The sequence below is a fragment of the Bos taurus genome, chromosome 15 (assembly GCF_002263795.3).
Source record: "Bos taurus isolate L1 Dominette 01449 registration number 42190680 breed Hereford chromosome 15, ARS-UCD2.0, whole genome shotgun sequence".
NCBI classification, from domain to species: domain Eukaryota; kingdom Metazoa; phylum Chordata; class Mammalia; order Artiodactyla; family Bovidae; genus Bos; species Bos taurus.
In genome coordinates, this window is record NC_037342.1 from 48,705,604 (window position 1) to 48,731,101 (window position 25,498).

General features: G+C 37.6%; 2 protein-coding genes across 2 annotated transcripts; both read right to left on the reverse strand.

Moving 5' to 3' along the window:
- Positions 1-3,157: 3,157 nt before the first annotated feature.
- On the reverse strand, positions 3,158-4,102 carry OR51F4 (olfactory receptor family 51 subfamily F member 4). Its single transcript, NM_001390051.1, has one exon. The coding sequence runs from the start codon at positions 4,100-4,102 to the stop codon at positions 3,158-3,160; it is 945 nt and encodes a 314-aa protein (NP_001376980.1).
- Positions 4,103-13,331: 9,229 nt separating this feature from the next.
- On the reverse strand, positions 13,332-14,291 carry OR51F1 (olfactory receptor family 51 subfamily F member 1). Its single transcript, XM_003586971.3, has one exon. It carries the CDS (start codon positions 14,289-14,291, stop codon positions 13,332-13,334), a length of 960 nt encoding a protein of 319 aa, XP_003587019.3.
- Positions 14,292-25,498: the final 11,207 nt, after the last annotated feature.

Consider the following 25,498-nt stretch of genomic DNA (forward strand, 5'->3'; position numbering starts at 1 on the left):
ATTTGTTCTACTTTTGTGGCTGCAATACTCTGAGCTGGTGATATCTCAGATGGCGTAGTGTGCCACTGTCTTATCACCATCAGTGAAGAAGCGAGAGAGTGAAGTAGAGTGGGACCAATCAGACTAGCAAATCCAGGGCATTGTTTGGTAATGAACTAGAATAATTGAGGGAGGGTATTTAATTGAGTCTGGGGAAATAAATCTTCGAGATAGCATTTCGAAGCATTTCTATGTCTATACAAAGTAGCAGCCCAGTGCTAACTTACCAAATAGATATCACAGACATATACATAAATAGACAATGAGGTTTGAAACCACACTGGGCTATTACCTAGGAATGTGTTGAATAGGAGATATGTAGGAAGAGTGAGAGAGAGGAATTTTGGGCAATGGCAAATTTCTCTACTTGGTTTTATGTAGTTCTTGAAATAACAGGCAGAACATCCCTAGGAAAGTACTGTCTGAAATACAAATGAAACAAATTGCTTTACATTTTATTTTTTCTAAGTTTACGAGTACACATACATAAATGACAAAGGATAAAAATAAAATTCATACAGTGGTTACCTATGGGGAAGGTGGAATGATTGAACTTGAGGGACTATATCAAGGAGGACTTTGTTTTTTTCTATAAAATCTTCTATTTGTGGGAATATATTTATTATTATTTCTTGTGTAACTAAAATTTAATTCAAAAGCCATTTGCAAAGTTTTTTCTGACTACTTGACAGCAAACAGGAGGAAAAGGGACAATGTTAGAGGTCTATAAACTTAAAAGGAAGCCAAGATTTAGTGTAGAAAGTTAAGTGTTGGAGATGAAAGAGATATTTTGGTGTTACAACAGTCAAGAAATACAGATTCATTGCCTGCAGAAGCAAAAGGAAAGTGTGCATTTGAAGATGGTTCATAAGTTTTTGTCTCTGGCATTGGAAAAAATTTCCAAACTTACCTAAGAGCAGCAGTTCTGGAAAACATATTCAATTTTTTAAAAATGGCTTAAATTATTCTTAGTCAAATTGAGCTTTATGGAAACTGGGATAAGTTCCTGAGAGTGCAATCTCAAGTTCCAAAGCAACCCTTTCTCTATATGATGGAGAAATTCAGAACTGATCAATTACTAGATAACACAGGCAGAAAAACTGGGATAAGTTATAAGAGCGATTTCTTATGTTATACATGCCAAACACTGAATTGAAAACTTATCGCTGGAATTGTTCAGAAGGACAATTTGATAGTCTATTATGTTCAGTTCAACTCAACAACTATCACTATGTCTGCTCTGTGAGAGACATTTTGCTATGTGTTGTAGAAGTTTTAAAGAAAATCAAAGCTTTTTTTTTTTAATTTAAGGAATTTATAGCCTTGTGGAAAGTATCATATTTATATACAAATGTATAGTCAAAACATTTAAAGGCAAAAAGTGTACAGATAAAGCACTTAAAAGGTAAACTATGGGAAGGAGAGATCAGATGTCACCGAAATAATCATGAAAAACTTAATGAAGATTTTTAAAGAGGAGCCTTGAGATACCAGTAGAGTTTCAAGTTGGAGTTGGAGTTGTCAGGATTGAAGTGGAGTCAACAGTAAAACACACCATTAGGAAAGTTGTGTGTACATTTAGCATACTGATTTTGTAAGAATTGCAGAATATGTGAAGAGATAAAAAGACAGATTAAACTTTATAGCAAAGTTGAACCAGAATTGTGGAGAAATTCATCACAGACTGGAATTTCTTCTTCATTTAGTTGGTGTATGAGGAACAACCATGAAAGAGATGCTTGTTGGTTTGTTTTTAAATTTTAATACACATTGATTCAGCTATTTGGAAAAGTATCTCAAAATGAATGATGGGTGTTTTGGGGCCAAAATATGATTAGAGAAAGGGATTTCGTTAGTCATCTGTAAAATTAGGCTGAGAGATAGTGAGATTCTGAATTCATATTTTAGTGGTGTAAAAGGTAAGATTGCCTTAGATGGGATTAACTAAATCATGGAGATAACTGAATTGGATAATATTTAATTCTACTGGACTATAAAATTGCACATGTTTAGTGGAAAATTCTGAAAGAGATGGGAATACCAGACCACCTGACCTGCCTCTTGAGAAACCTGTATGCAGGTCAGGAAGCAACAGTTAGAACTGGACATGGAACAACAGATGGGTTCCAAATAGGAAAAGGGGTACTTCAAGGCTGTATATTGTCACCCTGCTTATTTAACTTCTATTCAGAGTACATCATGAGAAACGCTGGGCTGGAATAAGCACAAGCTGGAATCAAGATTGCCAGGAGAAATATCAATAACCTCAGATATGCAGATGATACCACCCTTATGGCAGAAAGTGAAGAGGAATAAAGAGCCTCTTGATGAAAGTGAAAGAGGAGAGTGAAAAAGTTGGCTTAAAGCTCAATATTCAGAAAACGAAGAATATGACATCTGGTCCCATCACTTCATGGGAAATAGATGGGGAAACAGTGGAAACAGTGTCAGACTTTATTTTTGGGGGCTCCAAAATCACTGCAGATGGTGACTGCAGCCATGAAATTAAAAGACGCTTGCTCCTTGGAAGGAAAGTTATGACCAACCTAGATAGCATATTCAAAAGCAGAGACATTACTTTGCCAACAAAGGTCCATCTGGTCAAGGCTATGGTTTTTCCAGTGGTCATGTATGGATGTGAGAGTTGGACTGTGAAGATGATTGAGTGCTGAAGAATTGGTGCTTTTGAACTGTGGTGCTGGAGAAGACTCTTGGGAGTCTCTTGGATTACAAAGCGATTCAACCAGTCCATCCTAAAGGAGACCAGTCCTGGGTGTTCATTGGAAAGACTGATTCTGGGGCTGAAACTCCAATACTTTGGCCACCTCATTGGACAGGTTGACTCATTGGGAAAGACTCTGATGCTGGGAGGGATTGGGGGCAGGAAGAGAAGGGGATGACAGAGGATGAGATGGCTGGCTGGCGTTACCAACTTGATGAACATGAGTCTGGGTGAACTCCGGGAGTTAGTGATGGACAGGGATGCATGGTGTGCTGCAATTCAAGGGGTCGCAAAGAGTCGGACATGACTGAGCAACTGAAGTGAACTGAACTGACAACTCCAATTTGTGATAAATCTTCACTGATTTTGAAATAGATATTTATGATAGCAGAATTGTTAAAGATGAGTTCCCTTGAAACATAAAAGTTTGAACATAGCTTTTTGAATTGGCTTTGTTTTTATACTATAGATGATGGGATTCATCACAGGAGGGATGAGCAAGTATACATTAGCAATGAGTGTGGGCACATAAGATGGAGCGTGTTTTCCAAATCTGTGAACAAAAGACAGGCTGATCAAAGGGATGTAGAATATGGCCACAGCAGTGATATGAGAAATGCAGGTGCTGAAGACCTTCTTCCTCTCCTCTGGGGATGCAATGTTGAGAACCGAGCGAATGATCAAGACATAGGAAAGCAGGATAAAGACAGAGTCCACCCCAGCAGTAGAGATAATTGCAGTTAGTCCAAATACACTATTGATCTTTGTATCTGAACACGAGAGCTTCATCACATCAGGGTGGAAGCAGTAGGAGTGATGGAGCACATGACTATGGCAGAACGATAGATGTTTAAGAAGCAGGACTAGTGGTGTCAGAATGACTGTCCCCTTGGTGATGACCGCTAGACCAATCTGTGCAATCCTCGTGTGTGTTAGAATGGTAGCATATCTCAGGGGGTTAGAAATGGCCACAAAACGGTCAAAGGCCATAGCCAGGAGCACCGAAGATTCCATGAAAGTGAAGAGGTGAATGAAGAACATCTGTGATAAGCAAGCATTGAAGCTGATTTCCCGGGCATTGACCCAGAAGATTCCCAGTACTGTCACCAGTGTTGAGATGCATAAGCCAATGTCGGTGGTGGACAACATGGACAGGAAGTAGTACATGGGCTCGTGGAGGCTTGGCTCAGTGAGGACTATGAACAGGATCAAAGTATTTCCAGAAAGGGCAGTCAAATAAAGGCAGCAGAATGGGATGGAGATCCAGGTGTGGGCCCATTCAAGTCCAGGGATGCCAGTCAAGAGGAAAGTTGGCAAAGTGGAGTTATGGAGGATTGGCATTAATGTATGCAGGAGTGGAATTCTCTTGTTTGATCTTGACTTTCTAAATTTAAAATTTATTTTTAGCTTAAGTTTACTATAAATGTAGTAAAGTTCACAAAACTTCAGAGTACAGCTAAGTCTGGCATCTATGTATACCTAAGTAACCACTTCCATGATCAACTGATACATCCTTACCACCAACCCAGAAGGCTTCCTAATGCTTCATCCTTAACAATGTCTTCTCCTGCAGTAACCATTGTTCTGACTTCTAGTACTACAATTACTTCTCTCTGTTCTTGATCTTGATATAATAGAATCATGTAGTATATTCTAATTGCATCTTGCTTCTTTCACCAATATTATGTCTGTGAAGTTCATCACTGAAATAAGATATTGAGTTCAATTTAATTTCAATTTACTTAGCTAAATCTATTTGATGTTTATCACTTATTATCCTATACTCTAACCAACATTTTTATTACATATTTTATTCTTCAACTGGATTGTAAACTTCTACTTGAGAATGAGAGTTAATCTTAATTCTGCTATGTGAGAATAGGAGTGAATTTTAGCTAATCTTTGCTTCATAGAATTCATTGCTCATAGTAGATATTCAATATGTTTCTGGTAATTGATTTATATTTTATTTGCCTTCCTGAAATACTCTATTTAACCATGAGCAGAACTTGGTCTAAGAAAACACTTGACTAATTTTGCTTTGGAATTTTAGAATTATTAAACTCAGATTATAAATGAAAAGTCATTTTGACTTAGCAGGGAAACCTCTCTTTGTCAGGTTCCACATATACCAAAGACTCTATCCCAGATAACATCAGTTTATCCTGCCTCATTACATTTATTTACTAAAGTGAACTAGAGGGAAGATGCTTCAGGTCCTGTGAATCTGAAGCTTGATACTGTTTTTAATTTGTAACATTAAAATACTGCCTTGTTTACCATTATAGAGTCTATCTTTGTTGTGCTAAAAATCAATAGGGAAAAATCTTCTTTTGTGTCGCATATTCCCTGGTCCTTAATCTAGTCTTTGAGCTCTTATAGGGTTGTTCAGGTATACAATATTGTGTGAATCTAAGACAGTGTTCTATATAATGTTATAGGTATTTTACAAAGATTATTTTATTTGAACCTATGATAAACTTGAGAGAGATATTTTTATTACAGATAAAACAAAGAGAAGTTCAGAAGTTATTATAAATTACTAAAGGTCATAAAATCTGGAAGCGATTACACTGAGAATCAGAAAATAAGACTTTAGAACTTGTGCTATTAAAAACTACACTATACTTCCTATGAAAATAATAATTTTAATAATAATAATGATAATTACTTATATTTCAACAGTAATATAATTCTCTATTAATAAATATGGCAACCATGTTAGAGATATCTATGTTTTCAAATCTCCTATATAATATTTTTATGGTTCAGAGATGACGCAACTGTATTTCTGAATTGCATATGTTTTGGAGGACATGTAGATAATTTATTCAAACAATTTAGCAAACAATTTAGCAAACAGGAAACTCTTAAGCATAATATGGGATACATTAATTCAAATTAATCTATAGTGGACATAAATTTATTGTAAAAATAAAGCTATTGTCCAAAATATATTTTGAGCTCATTTAAGACTTCTGTTTTTCTTTAAAAGCCATCCAAGATAATTTCCATAAAGTATATCCATTTTTGCACAATTTTATCATGAAATTAACTACATAACTTACTTATGGATGTAGTCAAAGTTTAGTTTGACTATTTCTCCAATATGTTGTTATCTATTTATACATACTTTCAATTCCATAGGCATTTCATGGATAATGTTATTTTATTCATTTATTTTCCAACTTTAAAATATTTATTTAATCTGAAGCTAATCTCCTAAATACTTCCCTAGTAGCTTAGTGGTAAAGAATCTGCCTGCCAATGCAAGAGTCATGGGCTCCACTCCTGGGTCAGGAATATTCCCAGGAGAAAGAAATGGCAACTCACTCCAGTATTCTCGCCTGGTAAATCCCATGGACAGAGGAACCTGGTGGGCTATACAGTCCATGGGGTCCAAAAAGAGTTGGACACAACTTAGCTACTAGACAACAACAAATCTCTTAAGTATTAGATCCATCTCCCTAACTCATGGATTTCTCCCTTAAAGTATCTCAAAGTCAACTCAAGCACCAAATGATGGCATCTGAATTATTTCCCACAACTTGTATATTCTATTTCTTCCCATTTTGATTAACAGCTATACATCTATTGTCAATCTATAGGTCTATGGTAACTTAATATATCAGGTTGCCTAATTCAGAAATCTGAATGTACTCTCACCTCCCATCTGTAGATCATTAATATCTATCTATGTTGCAACTCTTTCTAATTTGTATAGCATATTGCTTTCAGAGTTTTCTAAGATTTAAAATAGACTTTGGGATTAAAACATACACACTACTATACATAAAATAGACAACCAAAGAGGACCTACTGTATGGCACAGGGAACTATACTCAATATCTTGTAATAACCTATAATGGAAAAGAATCTAAAAAAGAATATGAATATAAATGTAGATAATATATACATATATATATATATATACACACACACACACATATATGTATGTATATAGGTATAACTAAATCACTTTGCTCTCCACTTGGAACTAACACAACATTGTAAAACAACTATATTTCAATAAATTGTTTTTAAAAATAGAATAGAATAGACTTCCATTTTAAAGTATTTTTAGCCAGTACTAACTGAAACCAGTCTCTCCCAATTTTCTATTAAGTTTTCAAAAAAAGATGAAGGGGAAGACAAATAGACTAAAGAAACACGAAAGTTAAAGACAGATAGTCTTCATCCAGAATTTTTTGAAGGTGATTAACTGCTCCTAACTAAGGAATATAGACAGGAATTGAGTCAAAACATAGGACAGCACTTAATGCCGTTTTGACAGACTACATTCAGGAATCCAGAGTCTGTATCCAAAAAAAAAAAAAAAAAAAATCACCTCTTTTTAAAGGATATTTAACCATAAGGTGACATAGGGAGTTTTGCTTCCCCAGACATCTCATCTCAAGAAAAACAGGCAAAGATGATGATGTGAGGGGTGTCATTAGTAGAGACATGTTGAATTTTGACATATCCACTAAAGTACATCTTTGTCAGCAGAAGTGAAAACAGAAGAAAATTTGGCAACAGCATAATTCTGGAATGTAGGTTTTAATTGCCTCTCTTTCCAAAGTGGCAAAGAGCTAGAAGTGTTGGTAGCATGGGTGTTAGTGGGACTGTAGGTTCTAGAAACTGGAAAATGGGTCAGAACCTGCACTCTACATGATCACAATTTGTGAGACAGCATCCAGAAGCAAGTTGCATGAGTAGTTTATTGGGGGTAAAAAGGTGTGAAAAGATCTTTCTTTGCACTACAGAAAAAAAAAAATGCTAGTATAAAATCTTTAAAATATTGCATAAAAATAAAAAGAGAATAGCATCTCAGTCATCAGTATCAAAGCTGTTAAAACCCCTGTAGAATGAAGAAGAAAATATCCTAAGGTAATTCAGGTAATAGACCATAAAGCATTATGAAAGAAAAAAAAATGGGAAAAGAAAGGCCAAAATAATGAGATACTATTAACATAAAGAATTACAGCAAATATTAGATGTAATTCAAATCAGAACTGAGGTTAATTCCTGAAGTAAGATATCAAAATGTGTTAGTCCTTTCTACAAAAAAACATTTGCTCAATAAAGACTGAAAGTACTTTAAAAAAAAAATAAAAATAGTTTAAAGATTGTATTTTGAGGTTTTGTTATTATATGTGTCATGAAATACACACATAAAAGAAGCACTTTTTTTTTTTTTTTTGCCATGATTAACTAAACAGATAAGAACAAAACATCTATATGGGGTTTGGGATTTCTGAGTAGATATAAGAGCCATAGAAGTCAACAAAACAGTGGAAGTAAAAATAACCAGGAGCTCCGAGGGCCTAGAGATCAGGTACCATGGTAAGTGGAAGAATGCCTTACCTTTCAAGATGTGGAAAATTAGAAGGCACACAAAGAAAGATGTTGAAGTAGCAATGCCAGAAGACTAGATAAATTGTTGTTTTCACTTCTGAAAAAAGTCTTCCTTTTATTTAAGCTAAATCACTCATGAGTCAGCCTTATTTCATCAGATGTATTTTATTGTAGACACAACCAAGTACTGTTTCTGATCTGAAAGCAGCTGCTTGAATTGGCCTTTAGACAAGAGGAAAGACTTCTCTTACTCTTATTTGGGGTGAGTATATGAAGGCTACCCATTTACCTCTAAGAATGGAGAATTTTATAAGCAAACTTGCTGATACAGGAATTTACTCAGTGGGAATAAATACACCCCAGGGGAATTTCTGTGCCCTTCTGTTGTGCTTTACCTCCCTGCCCCCAGGTTATCTTGCTGGCACCAGGAAATGTGATGCTAGGACAGACACAAAAGAACCCAGAAGAATGAATATCGACACAGCAAATCTGTGTTTACATGCTTTAATTAAAAATGAAATTGAATCATTATTTGAGCATGGGTATGTCATTTAATGAGGATCCAGTAACCCTTAATTTTCATTCTTTGTGTTTCTCTTAAAGAATCTATCACGCAGCTTTTCGTGCACAACTAAGTGAAATAATAGTTGCTTTGAAAGTATCTCCAGGTAATAACGTAGTAGCAGGGTCATAGTGGATATGCATTAAATGTTAAAATGAGCAAATACATTCCTATAATTCAGAAGTAAGCAGTAAAACAGAATTACAAAGTCAAGTGGCTCCATGAATGTAGCCCTTTTCATACAAGAAGAAAAATTTGGCAACCTGGTGCCCTGGTGGCTCAGATGGTAAAGAATTTGCCTGTAATGCAAGAGGCACGAGTTCAATTCCTGGGTTGGGAAGATCCCCTGGAGAAGGGAATGGCTACCCACTCCAGTATTCTTGCCTGGGAAATCCCAGGGACAGAGGAGCCTGGCAGGCTATGGTCCATGTGGTTGCAAAAGAGTTGGGCACGACTTAGCATCTAAACAGCAACAAATCATCTAAGATGCTTTTTTCTACCAAAACTTTCTTCCATCCTTCTCTCCCAAACTCAAGGTCAAGCTTGCAAAGTATGACAATTCTTCTAGCCCCTTTGTCATCCATTCTTGTCTTGTTTTTGTTATAGATGTTACCTAGCTCACCCCTTGTTGGTTGTTTGTTTATTTTGTCCCAGGAATGTCCCACTACTGCTTGGACATTAATCTCTCTTGTCTACCCTTCAGACGTTGGGGGTTCTTATAATTGCAGCCTCCTGTTTTTTTCTGATTAATCACTGCTATCTGTGGCCTCTGTTATGTCAAGGCCTTAACATGTGCATGGATATTAATGAGCCTGGCTCTATGACTGCATCTCCAGTGGTCACTCCTGGTCAGCAGAGGACAGCCACTTCTCAACTTCTTAGTGATGCTATCATTTTCACATGTCATTCCTTAATAGCCTTTGAACGACATGTCCTCTAGACCCTCTTCAAGGACACACTCAAGGGTGGGTCTTATGGCTTTATGTAATCTACTCATAGCAGTTTGCCCACTTTTGTCAGCAGTTCTAATGAGGTGGATGAAACTGGAGCCTATTATACAGAGTGAAGTAAGCCAGAAAGAAAAACACCAATACAGTATATTAACGCATATATATGGAATTTAAAAAGATGGTAACAGTAACCCTGTATATGAGACAGCAAAATAGACACTGATGTATAGAACAGTCTTTTGGAGTCTGTGGGAGAGGGAGAGGGTGGGATGATTTGGGAGAATGGCATTGAAATACATATAATATCATATATGGAATGAGTCGCCAGTCCAGGTTTGATGCACGATACTGGATGCTTGGGGCTGGTGTACTGGGACGACCCAGAGGGATGGTATGGGGAGGGAGGAGGATTCAGGATGGGGAACATATGTATACCTGTGGCAGATTCATTTTGATATATGGCAAAACCAATATAATATTGTAAAGTTAAATAAATAAAATAAAATAAAAAAAGAATGCTTCATAAAAGAGGTAGAATTTGAATACAATGTAGATAAAAACCAAAGAGGAATGAATGTGATATTGTAGAGTGGGAAGTAGTAAGATTCAATGTGGAGTTAACCTCTTACATCAGCAGAATGGTGAGAATTCGAATTCAAGCTATTTAGAATCCTGGCCAATGAAGTAGATAAACAAGCAACTTATTTCGAGGCTGAGGGATGTCAACTAGATCCATCCTTCTGCAGGAAAAATTTTAATTTTTTCCATAAATTGATCAAATTGGAATTACTGGACAGAATTGGAAAAAGGGAAAGACAGAGAACACAACAGATGTACATAAATGAAAGAATCAGGGCATACGTAAGGTACAGAAAAACACAATGAAACAATGTTATGCCTTCACATTCACATAGCTCTCTTTTTTTTTCCCTTGTCAGCTTATTTTCTTTCTACCTGTGACCTAGGGAATGAGCTACTCTGATCTACAAGATTCTCCTCAGTATCTTTTAAAAGCAGCCTCCTTGAAGTACTGAATTTTATTAGAATGCTAATTTAGTAAATTTACCTCAAGTCCACTCTGCATCTAAGCAAAGCACAAGCCAACCTCCTTTACTGATTTACAGTAAATAGCATGTATATGTGAGACGGAAATGGCAACCCACTCCAGTATTCTTGCCTAGAGAATCCCATGGACAGAGGAGCCTGGTGGGCTGCTGTCCATAGGGTTGCACAGAGTCAGACACGACTGAAGTGAGTTAGCATGCATGCATGCATTGGAGAAGGAAATGGCAACTCACTCCAGTATTCTTGCTTGGAGAATCCCAGGGACAGAGGAAACTTGTGGGCTGCCATCTATGGGGTCGCACAGAGTTGGACACGACTGAAGTGACTTAGCAGCAGCAGCAGCAGCAGCAGCATGTATATGTAGTATCTTAGATAATTTGTAGATCAATACACTCAAGCTAAATAAAATTATCCAAGTTTCTGCTTGCACCTCATAAAATCTCCCAATATATTTCTCCCTTCCCATCATCTTGTGTGTGTGTGTGTGTGTGTGTGTGTGCGCACACGTTCAGGTCCAGCCAGAAGTATCCCAAAGAGATATAAAATCTTTTCTTTAGCAGGTTTAGCTAGGATTACACTTTATAATGCTGTAGTCCTTTGGGCATCTCAAAGTGAAAGTTCCTCAACTTTAACATTTTTGTGTGTTCTATATTTTTGAAGTTCTATGCAGGAAACAGGCATGTAGAACTCTCAGAACAAAAATCCCCTATGTATACAATTCAGGAAGAACAATGGAATTTCTAAACCAAATCTGTAAATCAATTCTTCTTAAAATAATATTGTTTAAGCAAAAGATGTTCTTTAAGCAACTAATGAAAATCTTGTAACCTAAATTCACTTGGAAGAATCTGATTGAGGGAAAAAATCAGAAGGAAAGAGAAGGAAATATTTTGTGTTTTCATATTCTTTGATGCTGTGCCTAGATAGGACCTATGAATTTAAAATTCAGGAGAGTATTCTTCCATGAAGAGTGAAATGGTGACACAATACCTCTTACATTGTTCCACAGAATTGCTTCCAGAATACTCTTCTCCATTTACCTTTGGAAACATTTTCAGCTTAGAAGGCAGCACAAATAAGGGGTATAATTTTGTATTAGCAACTATTGCAACACTTCATACATTATTTTATAACTTTTTTGTCTCTATAATTATTTCACACATTAGATTTTAAGGGCATTGTCTTTTAATTTCTATTGCTTTTCACAAAGCCAAATGTAAGACAGACCCCAGTCTCTGGTGTGCTGGCAAACTGAAATCCTAGGAAAAAAGAAACGAAACTCATTTTCAGTACTTACCAATGCCGTAGTATCAATGGTGATTCTAGCTGTCAATGTGGCATCATTAATGCGGAGTTGAGAAGAGATGCACACTATGGCTTCGGGCAAACTAGTGTGAGTTGGCTCCAGCTCACAGCTTCCCCCAGTGTTTCTGGGATTCATGGCTCATCCCTCCTATCTTGGACCACTTTTTCAACAGCAATTATATTGATGGGTCTCCCATCAGGTTTCCATCTCCCTTTTCCTCCGTATTTTTCAACCATTTTGTGCAACTGAGTTTTAAGTTTCTCTCCATCTCTTAAATTGATATTGTCATCATGCATCTCTTTTCAGGAACCAAACTTTTTAAGTCCAGCTGTGTATCACCATTTATATCCAAAAAATTATGAATTCTTTACTTTGGTTCTTTGACTAAGAGAGTCATGTAGGCCCTTCATGGCATTTTGTGAATCCTCTGACATTCTATGGAAAATAATATGAGTTCTTTTATATGTGACTGTTCTCTGCAAAAAGGTTGACGGATTTCCTTAGGTTTCAAAAGGACCTTTGAACACAAGAAAGTTAACAAATTCTACCTCAAAGGTCCTTACATGCCACTTCATGATGTCTCCAGTTCTCTAAATTGCTGTAATGAATTAGCTAATGTCCCTAATCCTTGCAGATTTTCTATTGGTTGTTCAGTACTAGATAATGACCTGTGGCTTGCATGCCATGGCATATCTATTTCTACTTTTTGTACTATTAATTATGAATAAAGACTAAAAGCTAAAATATACTGCTAGAAATTCATTAAAGTATTTTAAATGCATGACACACAGATGTGAAGACCCAGTTCCTTCTTCTGATCTTGTGACATTTTTGTCGTTGCTTTGGGAAGAGTACACAATACGTGTGTGAAGAACACAGTATCTAAGATACAAAAAGCATGAATTCAAGCCTCAGTCCTGCTCTGTTAGATGTCTTGCCTTTGATGGCCTAAATGTCTTTGTCTATTTCTTCACCTCTAAAATCTAATTAATCATTTCAATGAGCAGTTTTGAAGAATAAGTAGTATATATTAAATGTAGTTAATAGAATGCCTAGTATAAAATGGACAATAAATGTTAGTTACTATAGGCATTACTTAAATTATGTCATTATTATTATTTTTCTGCTTCTATTATTGGACTGTAAATCCCTTAAGGTATATTATATATGTATTTTATGACTGAAAACTCAAAAATGCTTACCAAATATTTGTGGAACAAAGGGAAAGATTAGAAAAAAAAATGTCCAAAAGACAGTAACCTACCAGAACTGCTTTTCTACAGTGAAAGCCACTTCTATCATGATTTTCTCAAACTTAATTATCTCTGTCTATTTCATAAGAAGAAGACTGAGTATAGCCTTGCGAATCTGCTTTGTTTTTACACTGTAGATGATGGGGTTGAGCACAGGAGGAAAAAGCAGGTACATATTGGCCATCATTGAATGGACCACTTTGGGGGCTGATCGCCCATAACGATGCACCAATGACAAGCTAATCATGGGGATGTAGAAAATAGAAACTGCTCCAAGGTGGGAGACACAGGTGCTAAAAACTATGTGTTGTTCTTGAGGGGAGGAAATACTGAGAACAGAGTGAATGATCAAGATATAAGACAGGACAATGCATGGCGTATCTACTCCTGTGGTCAGGATGAGATCAATTAATCCACAGATGCTATTGGCCTGAGTATCTGAACATGCTAATTTAATCACATCTGGATGATAGCAGTAGGAGTGGGAAAGCACATTCCCGCCACAAAAATTGAGGGGCTTAAGAAGCAAAAGTAGTAGTACAGTTAATACTACAGTGCGTATAACCATCAAGAGACCCATCTGAATGATTCTATAATTAGTGAGAATGCTAGTGTACCTCAGAGGATCACAGATGGCCACACAGCGGTCAAAGGCCATAGCCACCAGCACCCCAGATTCTGTGCAGGTAAACCCATGAAGAAAAAACATCTGGATAATGCACATATCTAGACTGATTTCGTTTGCATCAAACCAGAGGATACCTAATGTGGTTGACATTGTAGAAACAGTCAAACCCAAGTCAGCAGCTGACAGCATGGACAGGAAATAGTACATGGGCTTGTGGAGACTCTGCTGGGTGATGATGACAAACAGGATCATGCTGTTCCCAGAAAGGGCAGTGGCATAAAGACAGCAGAAGGGAATGGAGATCCAAGCATGGGCAAACTCTAGGCCAGGAATTCCAGTCAACAAGAAAGTTGGAAATTTAGATGTTGAATTACCTAAGATTTCCATGTTTTCCTGGACTGGTAGCATTTATCTTCACAATGCACACATCCTATAGAAATAATACATTATATTGTTACATGAAGATATCTAGATAAATGTTCTCTTGGTTAGGAGAGTTATCTAAGGTCATGTGTAAGTGATTATTTATATTATATATATATATATATATATATATATATATATATATAACAGAGTTTGATTTATAGCTTTCACTGTAGATATATATAAAACATATTTATTCTTAAATTTAAGAAAATACATCCAAACAATTCCATACATTTTGATAATAATTATTTTCTATATTGATAGAATTTTTAGCTCCATCATATTATAAGATTAAATGGATAGAGAGTTAAGAAAAATCAATACATTGAATACATTCAATTTTGAATATCTTATGTAAGAAATGACAAAGAGAAATTCAGCTAAAGATGTTGAGTCTGCTGTGCCCAAGTAGGCATGACTTTCCAGGCAAACATTTCCAGGTTTTTGCTAGTAATACATGTTTGGAAGCACAGGAGTGCCTGTTAATCCAGTGTCATGTTAGTTCAGTAGTGTGGATGATACCTTCAGGGAGGAGATTTCTATGAGAGAAAACCAATAAAGATGGAATTTGATAGAAGTTATTGGAAAGGACTATATAGGCTAAAGCAAGATGAGGCTGGATAGCCTTCCTGGAACCACTAAAACCAAGAGAGTCTAGTGTCATGTCTGGGTGTTACATGAACAATAGTACTGAACTGCTTGAGTGGGTCTTCTAAGGATCAAAAATGTCAAGTGCTGCTGAGAACACATGAATGACTCTAAGAAAAAAACAACCACAACAACAAAAAAAACTAGCTGAAATCCAGCAATAAAAGCTGAGAATCTGCCACAGTGGCTTGGGGAATAAATGGAAAAGTCCTGGAGTCATGGTATACATTACTTTTGGAAACTTGTCAGTAAAAGCAAGGAGAAAAATAAGCCATGACTAAGGGTGACCATAAGGTGGGTGGAGGATATTTGTAATATAGGAAAAAGAACTGAGCATATGTATAAACTAAAGTTAAAAATGTTACATAGTGAGAGATTAAAACTATAGAATGACAGGAGTTAATTGGCATAGAAAATTCCCTAAGGAAACAGTGTGTGTCTATTTGCGATTCTGTGGACTGTAGCCCGCCAGACTCCTCTGTCCATAGAATTTTCCAGGCAAGAATGCTGGAGTGGGTTGCTAGTTCCTACTCCAGCGGATCTTCCTGACTCAGGGATCGAACCCACAATGCCTGCATCTCCTGAATCGGCAGGTAGATTCTTTATAACTGTGGAGATTGAATATAAAGCATGACAGTATTGGGTTGGCCAAAAAGTTCCTTTGGGTCTTCTGTAAGCTGTTATGGAAAAAACACGGAATTAATTTTTTTGCCAACCAAATAATTAGCCCTCACAAAGATGAGGATCAGCACATCCACTGACACTAGAGGGTAGGTGCAAGTGGATACGTTGGTGTAAGGCTCTGGGGGACATATATCATCCAGTGCTACTAGTTTTTGTTTTGTTCCACAATTTTTAAAATTGTGGTCAAATACAACTAAATTTCACTGCAGATGGTAATTGCAGCCATGAAATTAAAAAACACTTGCTCCTTGGGAGAAAAGTTATGACCAACCTAGACAGCATATTAAAAAGCAGAGACATTACTTTGTCAACGAAGGTCCGTCTAGTCAAGACTATGGTTTTTTCAGTAGTCATGTATGGACTGAGAGTTGGACTATAAAGAAAGCTGAGCGCTGAAGAATTGATGCTTTTGAACTGTGGTGTTGGAGAAGACTCTTGAGAGTCCCTTGGACTGCAAGGAGATCCAACTAGTCCATCCTAAAGGAGATCAGTCCTGGGTGTTCATTGGAAGGACTGATGTTGAAGCTGAAACTCCAATACTTTGGCCCCCTGATGTGAAGAGATGACTCATTTGAAAAGACCCTGATGTTGGGAAAGATTGAGGGCAGCAGGAGAAGGGGATGACAGAGGATGAGATGGTTGGATGGCATCACCGACTCAATGGACATGAGTTTGGGTAAACTCTTGGAGTTGGTGATGGACAGGGAGACTTGGCATGCTGCGGTTCATGGGTTTGCAAATAGTCAGTCACGACTGACGGGATGAACTGAACTGAACAACTAACATAAAATGTACCATTCTAATGGTTTTAAAGTGTGCATTTCAGTGGACTTAAATGCATTCATAATGCCGTGCAACCATCACTATCATCCATCTCCATAACTGTTTCATCTTGTAAAACTGAAACTCTATATCCATTAAACAATAACTCCTCAGTCTCCCCTTTTCCCAGTCCCTGGCAACCACCATTCTATTTTCTGTCTCTGTGATTTTGATTGCTTTAAGTGTCTCATATAAGGGAATCATACAATATTTTTTCTTTTGTGACTGGCTTATCTTCACTAGAAATAATGTCCTCAAGTTTCATCCATGTTTCAGCATATGTTAGAATTTTGTTTCTTATTAACCAGTGCTTATTTTTTTTTTCTTACCTGACTTATCAGGAGGAAATTACTACTCTTCAGGGAGTATTAGGTAATGAATATTGGTTTGAGTATACAATCGTGTCGTGTCCACTCAGTCGTGTCCAAGTCTTTGTGACCCCATGGACCGTAGCCTACCAGGCTCCTCTGTCCATGGGATTTTCCAGGCAATAGAACTGGAGTGGATTGCCATTTTCTTCTCCAGTGGATTTTCCTGACCCAGGTCTCCAGCATTGTAGACAGATGCTTTTACCGTCTGAGCCACCAATAGACTTTTTCAATAGACACTCAAGAAATAGAAAGGGCAACTTAAAAATGTTATGAATTTTTGTTCAATTGTAATTTAAAAAATAAGTTTAAAGTAATAAATTTCCACTGTCAAAATAAATTCTAGGAAAACTTAAAATCAAAGAATAACAATATTAGTTATTATAACATTAATATTTCTCAATCAAGCATTAAAAATTATTAGATAAAACTTACTTCCTAAAAGTGAATTCCCTGCAACAAGTATATGTGTTGCTATTCCCTTTATGCTAGTTTTCTATAGTTTCCTTTAATTGCCAGTTCTCAAGATAGCATTCAATCTGAGAAAATCATCATCATAATATTTGACTATAAAGTAGAAAAATCTCAATTGTCTGTGTTATATGGATTTCTGAGGACAGGGTAAAACCTAATGTTATCTGACTTTTTTGTAGGCTCATTTGAACAATTGTAAATAGAACACAGAGTGACAAAGCATAAAATCAATACAACAAACACCTTTCTCTAGCTTCTTACCAGCTTTATGGGGAAAAACAAGCCTTCTCTGTCTTTATCAGCAGAGAGTGAACAAGTTACAGCTCTGGAGCCATTGATTTTATAGTAAAGTGGAATTTAATTGTGGAGCCATTGGTAAAATGTGAATATCCCTGGGGCTGCATATATAGAAAAGCAGAAATCCTTCTATCTCCATCTATTAATATAATATAGTGCTGTGTAATCTCAGAAGGGTTTTAGCTACTAAGTTGAGTGACCAGTGGTCCACAGAGACAATATTGCAAAGCAAAATAAACGAAATCATCCATATAAAAGGAAAGCTTAGGCATTGTTCTAGGCACTGGGGAATAGAGAGATACACGTTACTATGTCTAGATTATCAGTATGCTAGAAAAATAAGAAAGCAAATCGATTTTCACTGGAACAATTATGAAGACAATGAAGAGAGAAGAAAACATGTACTTCAGTCTCCAAGCCTCTGTCTTTTCACTACCATATTGATCCATAGGGATGATGATATATCCGTTCTCAAATCCATCTCTCTCAAGCTACTCACTTGCTTTTGCCCAATAAATGGGTTACTTTCTGGTATGTTCAGTTCAGTCAGTCATGTCCGACTCTTTGTGACGCCATAGACTGCAGCATGACAGGCCTCTGTCCATCACCAACTCTCGGAGTTTTCTCAAACTCACGTTCTTTGAGTGGGTGATGCCATCCAACCATCTCATCCTCTGTCATCCCCTTCTCCTCCTGCCCTCAAACTTTGCCAACATCACGATCTCTTCAAATGAGTCAGCTCTTCGCTTCAGGTGGCCAAAGTATTGGAGTTTCAGCTTCAACATCAGTCCTTCCAATGAATATTCAGGACTGATTTCCTTTAGGATGGACTGGTTGGATCTCCTTGCAGTCCAAGGGACTCTCAAGAGTCTTCTCCAACACCACAGTTCAAAAGCATCAATTCTTTGGTGCTCAGCCTTCCTTATAGTCCAACTCTCACATCCATACATGACTACTGGAAAAACTTGACTAGATGGACCTTTGTTGGCAAAGTAATGTCTCTGCTTTTTAATATGCTGTCTATGTTGGTCATTTCTTTTCTTCCAAGTAGTAAGCATCTTTTAATTTCATGGTTGTGGTCACCATCTGCAGTAATTTTGAGGCTTCCACAAATAAAGCCTGCCACTGTTTCCCCATCTATTTGCCATGAAGTGATGGGACCAGATTCCATGATCTTAGTTTTCTGAATGTGAGTTTTAAGCCAACTTTCTCACTCTTCTCTTTCACTTTCATCAAGAGGCTCTTTAGTTTTTCTTTGCTTTCTGCCATAAGGGTAATGTCATCTGCATATCTGAGGTTATTGATATTTCTCCCAGCAATCTTGATTCCAGTTTGTGCTTCATCTGCATATAAGTTAAATAAGCAGGGTGACAATATACAGCCTTGACATACTCCTTTCCCTATTTGGAACCTGTCTGTTGTTCCATGTCCAGTTCTAACTGTTGCTTCCTGACCTGCATACAGATTTCTCAAGAAGAAGGTCAGATGGTCTGGTATTCCCATCTCTTTAAGGATTTTCCAGAGTTTGTGGTGATCCACACAGTCGAAGACTTTGGCATAGTCAAAGCAGAAGTAGATGTTTTTGTGAGACTCTTACTTTTTTGATGATCCAACGGATGTTGGCAGTTTGATCTCTGGTTCCTCTGTCTTTTCTAAATCCAGCTTGAACATCTGGAAGTTCACAGTTCACATACTGTTGAAGTCTGACTTGGAGAATTTTGTATTTTATGTTAATTGGGTCCAATTTTGCTAGTGGCTGAGGTCACTTTGGGTAAATGATTAGTCTTCATGTGTATGTGTTCTTGCTGTCTTACTTGCCATTTTCCTGTGGTACTCAGTGTAAGGATCTAGACTCTGGAGAGAATTTGTCATCCTTGTCACTGTGGCCAGTTGAGCAATGGACACAGACTACTGTATGGACCTAGAAATTCTAGATCCATAGGAAAGGTGAAAATTCACACCCAGATATCATGTATCTCATTTATAGAGAAGCCTCACAACAATAGAGGGCATCTTGTTTGCCTGCTGCTGCTGCTGCTAAGTTGCTTCAGTTGTGTCCAACTGTATGTGACCCCTGAAATGGCTCCCCCATCCCTGGAATTCTCCAGGCAAGAACACTGAGTGGGTTGCCATTTCCTTCTCCAATGCATGAAAGTGAAAAGTGAAAGTGAAGTTGCTCAGTCGTGTCTGACTCTTCATGATCCCATGGACTGCAGCCCTCCAGGCTCCTCCATCCATGGGTTTTTCCAGGCAAGAGTACTGGAGTGGGGTGCCATCGGCTTCTCTGCTTGTTTGCCTAGATAGCAATAAATCCAATAATGTGTTCTCATGTAGCTATTTTTCTTTAATGCATATTTGGCTATTATTCCTTGTGTAAGAACTTTTAATGGCAGAAACTGTGAGGGGGATTTAATTCAAGCACTGTAATTCTTCCTGGAACTACCACCCCCACTCCATACCCCAAGTGTCTGGACTGATACTTCAACAACAGAAATGAACCAAATTAATGTTTGAAATCTAATGTCAGTGTTAAGAATGAAAAGTCCACCACTATTGAATTCCAATAGTTTAGAATCTAACTAGGTTCTCCATCTACATCCTTTTGTGAAGACAGATTATGAAATAATAAAATAGTCTCTGATTGCCCCTTCTTTCTTGAGCCTTTGTGTAATTATCTGATTTTGACTGTGGGTAGGATTTATACTTTCTTTTAGCCAGTAGAATGTGGCAGAGATAGTGGGGCATGACTCCTGTGCTGATGTCACATAGGATCTAGCTTTAATAAAATAAGCTGCCAAGTTGTGCAGGCCCACACTCAAAGAACTGAGGGTTGTCTCCAGCCAGCAACCAACTAGAAACTCAGTGCTGCCTTCTCTAGCCAACAGCTAGCAAGAAACACAGTTCCTCAATCCAACAGACTGTGAGGAACTAACTGAATTCTGCCAACAGCTACATGATCTTGAAAGAATATTTTTCTCCAGTGGATCCTCAAAAGAGACCCTGGCCCTGACAACCTCTTGCTTACAGCCTTGCAGAGGACTCAGCTCTGCTGTGCCCAGACTGTGGACTTACAGAAACTATGAGATAAACACTTCTAAGCTACTGCATTTGTGGTAAATTGTTATGAAGTGATAAATAACTTCTATTTAAAAGCTAAAAATAAAATCTGCTTTGGTTGTTCTTTGTTTTACTATCTCTGATTGCCAGTGAATGTAAAAACACTAAAACACAGGGTGACATTTACTTCTGCCCTGAGTGATATGCCACGAGTCTTTATTGAGGCTTTGATGTTATTGAAAACAAAGATTGTGCATTTTATCCTTTGTGAATCATCTAAAGCAAGCTGAACACAACTGCATAACCATAGGAAGAAAGTAACAATACACTGAATCATAAATAATATTTTAATAGAAAGATAATATTCATTCAGCAAATTATGCATTTCATGAGCATACTGCTTGCTCATTGATCTATCACATGCAACTGACACCCAGCCAATAATATGGAATAGAGGCTACGGAGTTTTTTTCTTTTCTGTAAAGACTGCATAGTAAATATTTTAGGCTTTTACTGGTCATACAGTTTTCTGTAGTAACTACTTAATTTTGATGTTGTATGATCCAGCCATTGAACATACTGAATGGGCATGGCGGTTTTCAAATCAAACTTTATTCGTAAATCAAATGGCAGGCAGATTAGACAGGCAAGTCATACTTTGCCAATCCTGATATACAGCCTTACTGGATAACCTCTAGTACTCCAGCTCCAGCCCACCCCATTAACTATCCCCTTATACCAAAAGTAACTACTATCTTGACTTTCAACATCCTAGATTAGTTTTGCTCATAATTTTCATCTATAATATAATGAAATATAAATATATACATTGAATAATACAGTATGTATGCTTTTATTTTGGAGAAGGAAATGGCAGCCCACTCCAGGATTCTTGCCTAGAGAATTCCGTGGACAGAGGAGCCTGGTAGGCTGCTGTCCATAGGGTCGCACAGTGTCAGACACGACTGAAGCCACTTAGCATGCATGCATGCATTGGAGAAGGAAATGGCAACCCACTCCAGTTTTCTTGCCTGGAGAATCCCAGGGACAAAGAAGCCTGGTGGCTGCTGTCTATGGGGTCGCACAGAATCAGACACAACTGAAGTGACTTAGCAGCAGCAGCAGCATACTTTTATTTCTGGCTCATTTCACATTATCTTTAAGAGATTTTTCAACATTCAGTTCAGTTCAGTCACTCAGTCATGAGCGACTCTTTGCAATGCCATGAATTGCAGCATGCCAGGCCTCCCTGTCCATCACCAACTCCCAGAGTTCACCCAAACTCATATCCATCGAGTTGTTGATGCCATCTAGCCATCTCATCCTCTGTCATCCCCTTCTCCTCCTGCCCCCAATCCCTCCCAGCATCAGAGTCTTTTCCAATGAGTCAACTCTTTGTATGAGATGGCCAAAGTATTGGAGTTTCAGCTTTAGCATCAGTCCTTCCAAAGAACACCCAGGGCTTATCTCCTTTAGAATGGACTGGTTGGATCTCCTTGCAGTCCAAAGGACTCTCAAGAGTCTTCTCCAACACCACAGTTCAAAAGCATCAATTCTTTAGTGCTCAGCTTTCTTCACAGTCCAAATTTCTCATCCATACATGACTACTGGAAAAACCATAGCCTTGACTAGACAAACCTTTGTTGGCAAAGTAATGTCTCTGCTTTTGAGTATGCTATCTAGGTTGGTCATAACTTTTCTTCCAAGGAGTAAGCATCTTTTAATCTCATGGCTGCAGTCACCATCTGCAGTGATTTTGGAGCCCCCAGAAATAAAGTCTGACACTGTTTCCACTGTTTCCCCATCTATTTCCCATGAAGTGATGGGACAGGATGCCATGATCATTTTCTGAATGTTGAGCTTTAAGCCAACTTTTTCACTCTCCTCTTTCACTTTCATCAAGAGGTTTTTTTAGTTCCTCTTCACTTTCTGCCATAAGGGTGGTGTCATCTGCATATCTGAGGTTATTGATATTTCTCCCGGCAATCTTGATTCCAGCTTGTGTTTCTTCCAGCCCAGCATTTCTCATGACGTACTCTGCATAGAAGTTAAATAAGCAAGGTGACAATATACAGCCTTGATGTACTTCTTTTCCTATTTGAAACCAGTCTGTTGTTCCATGTCCAGTTCTAACTGTTGCTTCCTCACTTGCATATAGGTTTCTCAAGAGGCAGTCAGGTGGTCTGGTATTCCCATCTCTTTCAGAATTCCCACAGTTCATTGTGATCCACACAGTCAAAGGCTTTGGCATAGTCAATAAAGCAGAAATAGATGTTTTTTCTGGAACTGTCTTGCTTTATAGATGATCCAGCAGATGTTGGCAATTTGATCTCTGGTTCCTCTGCCTTTTCTAAAACCTGCTTGAACATCTGGAAGTTCATGGTTCACATATTGCTGAAGCCTTGCTTGGAGAATTTTGAGCATTACTTTACACTAGTGTGTGAGATGAGTGCAATTGTGCAGTAGTTTGAGCACTCTTTTGCATTTCCTTTTTTTGGGATTGGAATGAAAACTGACCTTTTCCAGTCCTGTGGCCACTGTTGAGTTTTCCAAATTTGCTGGCATATTGAGTGCAGCCCTTTCACAGCATCATCTTTCAGGATTTGAAATAGCTCAACTGGAATTCCATCACCTCTAAGAGCTTTGTTTGTAGTGATGCTTTCTTTTGTTTTGTTTTACTTCTTAATTCATTCTGATCATAGCAGTGAAAACATTTTATTTTTATTTATTTTTTAAAAATATGAATTTATTTATTTTAATTGGAGGTTACTTAATTTACAATATTGTATTGCTTTTTCCATACATCAACATGCTTTCTAAAGCCCACTTGACTTCACATTCCAGGATGTCTGGCTCTAGGTCAGTGATCACACCATCGTGATTATCTTGCTTGTGAGGCTCTTTTTTGTACAGTTCTTCTGTGTATTCTTGCCACCTCTTCTTAATATCTTCTGCTTCTTTAGGTCCATACCATTTCTGTCCTTTATTGTGTCCATCTTTGCATGAAATGTTCCCTTGGTATCTCTAATTTTCTTGAAGAGATCTCTAGTCTTTCCCATTCTGTTGTTTTCCTCTATTTCTTTGCATTGATGGCTGAGCAAGGCTTTCTTATCTCTCCTTGCTATTCTTTGGAACTCTGCATTCAGATGCTTATATCTTTCCTTTTCTCCTTTGCTTTTCGCTTCTCTTCTTTTCACAGCTATTTGTAAGGCCTTCTCAGACAGCCATTTTGCTTGTTTGCATTTCTTTTCCATGGGGATGGTCTTCATCCCTGTTTCCTGTACAATGTCATGAACCTCCGTCCATAGTTCATCAGGCACTCTATCAGATCTAGTCCCTTAAATCTATTTCTCACTTCCACTGTATAATCATAAGGAATTTGATTTAGGTCATACCTGAATGGTCTAGTGGTTTTCCCTACTTTGTTCAATTTCAGTCTGAACTTGGCAATAAGGAGTTCATGATCTGAGCTACAGTCAGCTCCTGGTCTTGTTTTTGCTGACTGTATAGAGCTTCTCCATCTTTGACTGCAAAAAATATAATCAATCTGATTTTGGTGTTGACCATCTGGTGATGTCCATGTGTAGAGTTTTCTCTTGTGTTATTGGAAGATGGTGTTTGCTATGACCAGTGCATTCTCTTGGCAAAACTCTATTAGCCTTTGCCATGCTTCATTCCGTATTCCAAGGCCAAATTTGCCTGTTACTCTAGGTGTTTCTTGACGTCCTACTTTTGCATTCCAGTCCCCTATAATGAAAAGGACATCTTTTTTGGATGTTAGTTCTAAAAGGTCTTATAGGTCTTCATAGAACCATTCAACATCAGCTTCTTCAGCGTTACTGGTTGGGGCATAGACTTGGATTACTGTGATATTGAATGGTTTGCCTTGGAAATGAACAGAGATCATTCTGTCATTTTTTGAGATTGCATCCAAGTACTGCATTTCAGGCTCTTTTGTTGACCATGAAGGCTACTCCATTTCTTCCAGGGGATTCCTGCTCACAGTGTTGGAATTGTTCATTCTTTTCAATTCTTATAATTGTATGAACATACTCAAAATTATCAGTTTTTATTTCACTGGACACTTTCATTGTGTTCAGGTTTTGGTTATAAAAACGATGCTGCTATGAAGACTATTATGTCTTTCAAGCATGCTTATATACATTTTTGTTGGTTATATTCTACAAGTATAATTTCTAGGTCACTTTGAGATGCTACCTTTTTTTTTTTTAATTAACTTATTTTACTTGGAGGCTAATTACTTTATAATATTGTGGTGGTTTTTGCCATACATTGACAAATTGTATCATACATTGACATTGAATCAGCCACAGGTGTACATGTGTCCCCCCATTCCAAACTCCCCTCCCACCTCCATCCCCATGCCATCTCTCTGGGTCGTCCCAGTGCACCAGCTTTGAGTGCCCTGTTTCATGCATCAAACTTGGACTGGTCATCTATTCCACATATCATAATATACATGTTTCAATGCTGTTCTCTCAAATCATCCCATCCTCACTTTCTCCCACATAGTCCAAAAATCTGTTTTTATAACTGTGTCTCATTAACTGTCTTGCACATAGGGCTGTCATCACCATCTTTCTAAATTCCATATATATGTGTGTGTGTGCAATATACTGTATTGGTGTTTTTCTTTCTGACTTACTTCACGCTGTAAAATTAGGCTTCAGTTTTATCCACCTCATTAGAACTGACTCAAATGTGTTCTTTTTAATAGCTGAGTAATATTCCATCGTGCATATGTACCATTCTTATCCATTCATCTGCTGATGGACATGTAGGTTGCTTCCATGTCCTAGCTATGTAAACAGTGCTGCA

What these genes read in the sequence shown, in the direction of transcription:
- OR51F1 (XM_003586971.3), bottom strand. Translation starts at nt 14,291, where the DNA reads ATGCTACCAGTCCAGGAAAACATGGAAATCTTAGGTAATTCAACATCT.
- OR51F4 (NM_001390051.1), bottom strand. Translation starts at nt 4,102, where the DNA reads ATGCCAATCCTCCATAACTCCACTTTGCCAACTTTCCTCTTGACTGGC.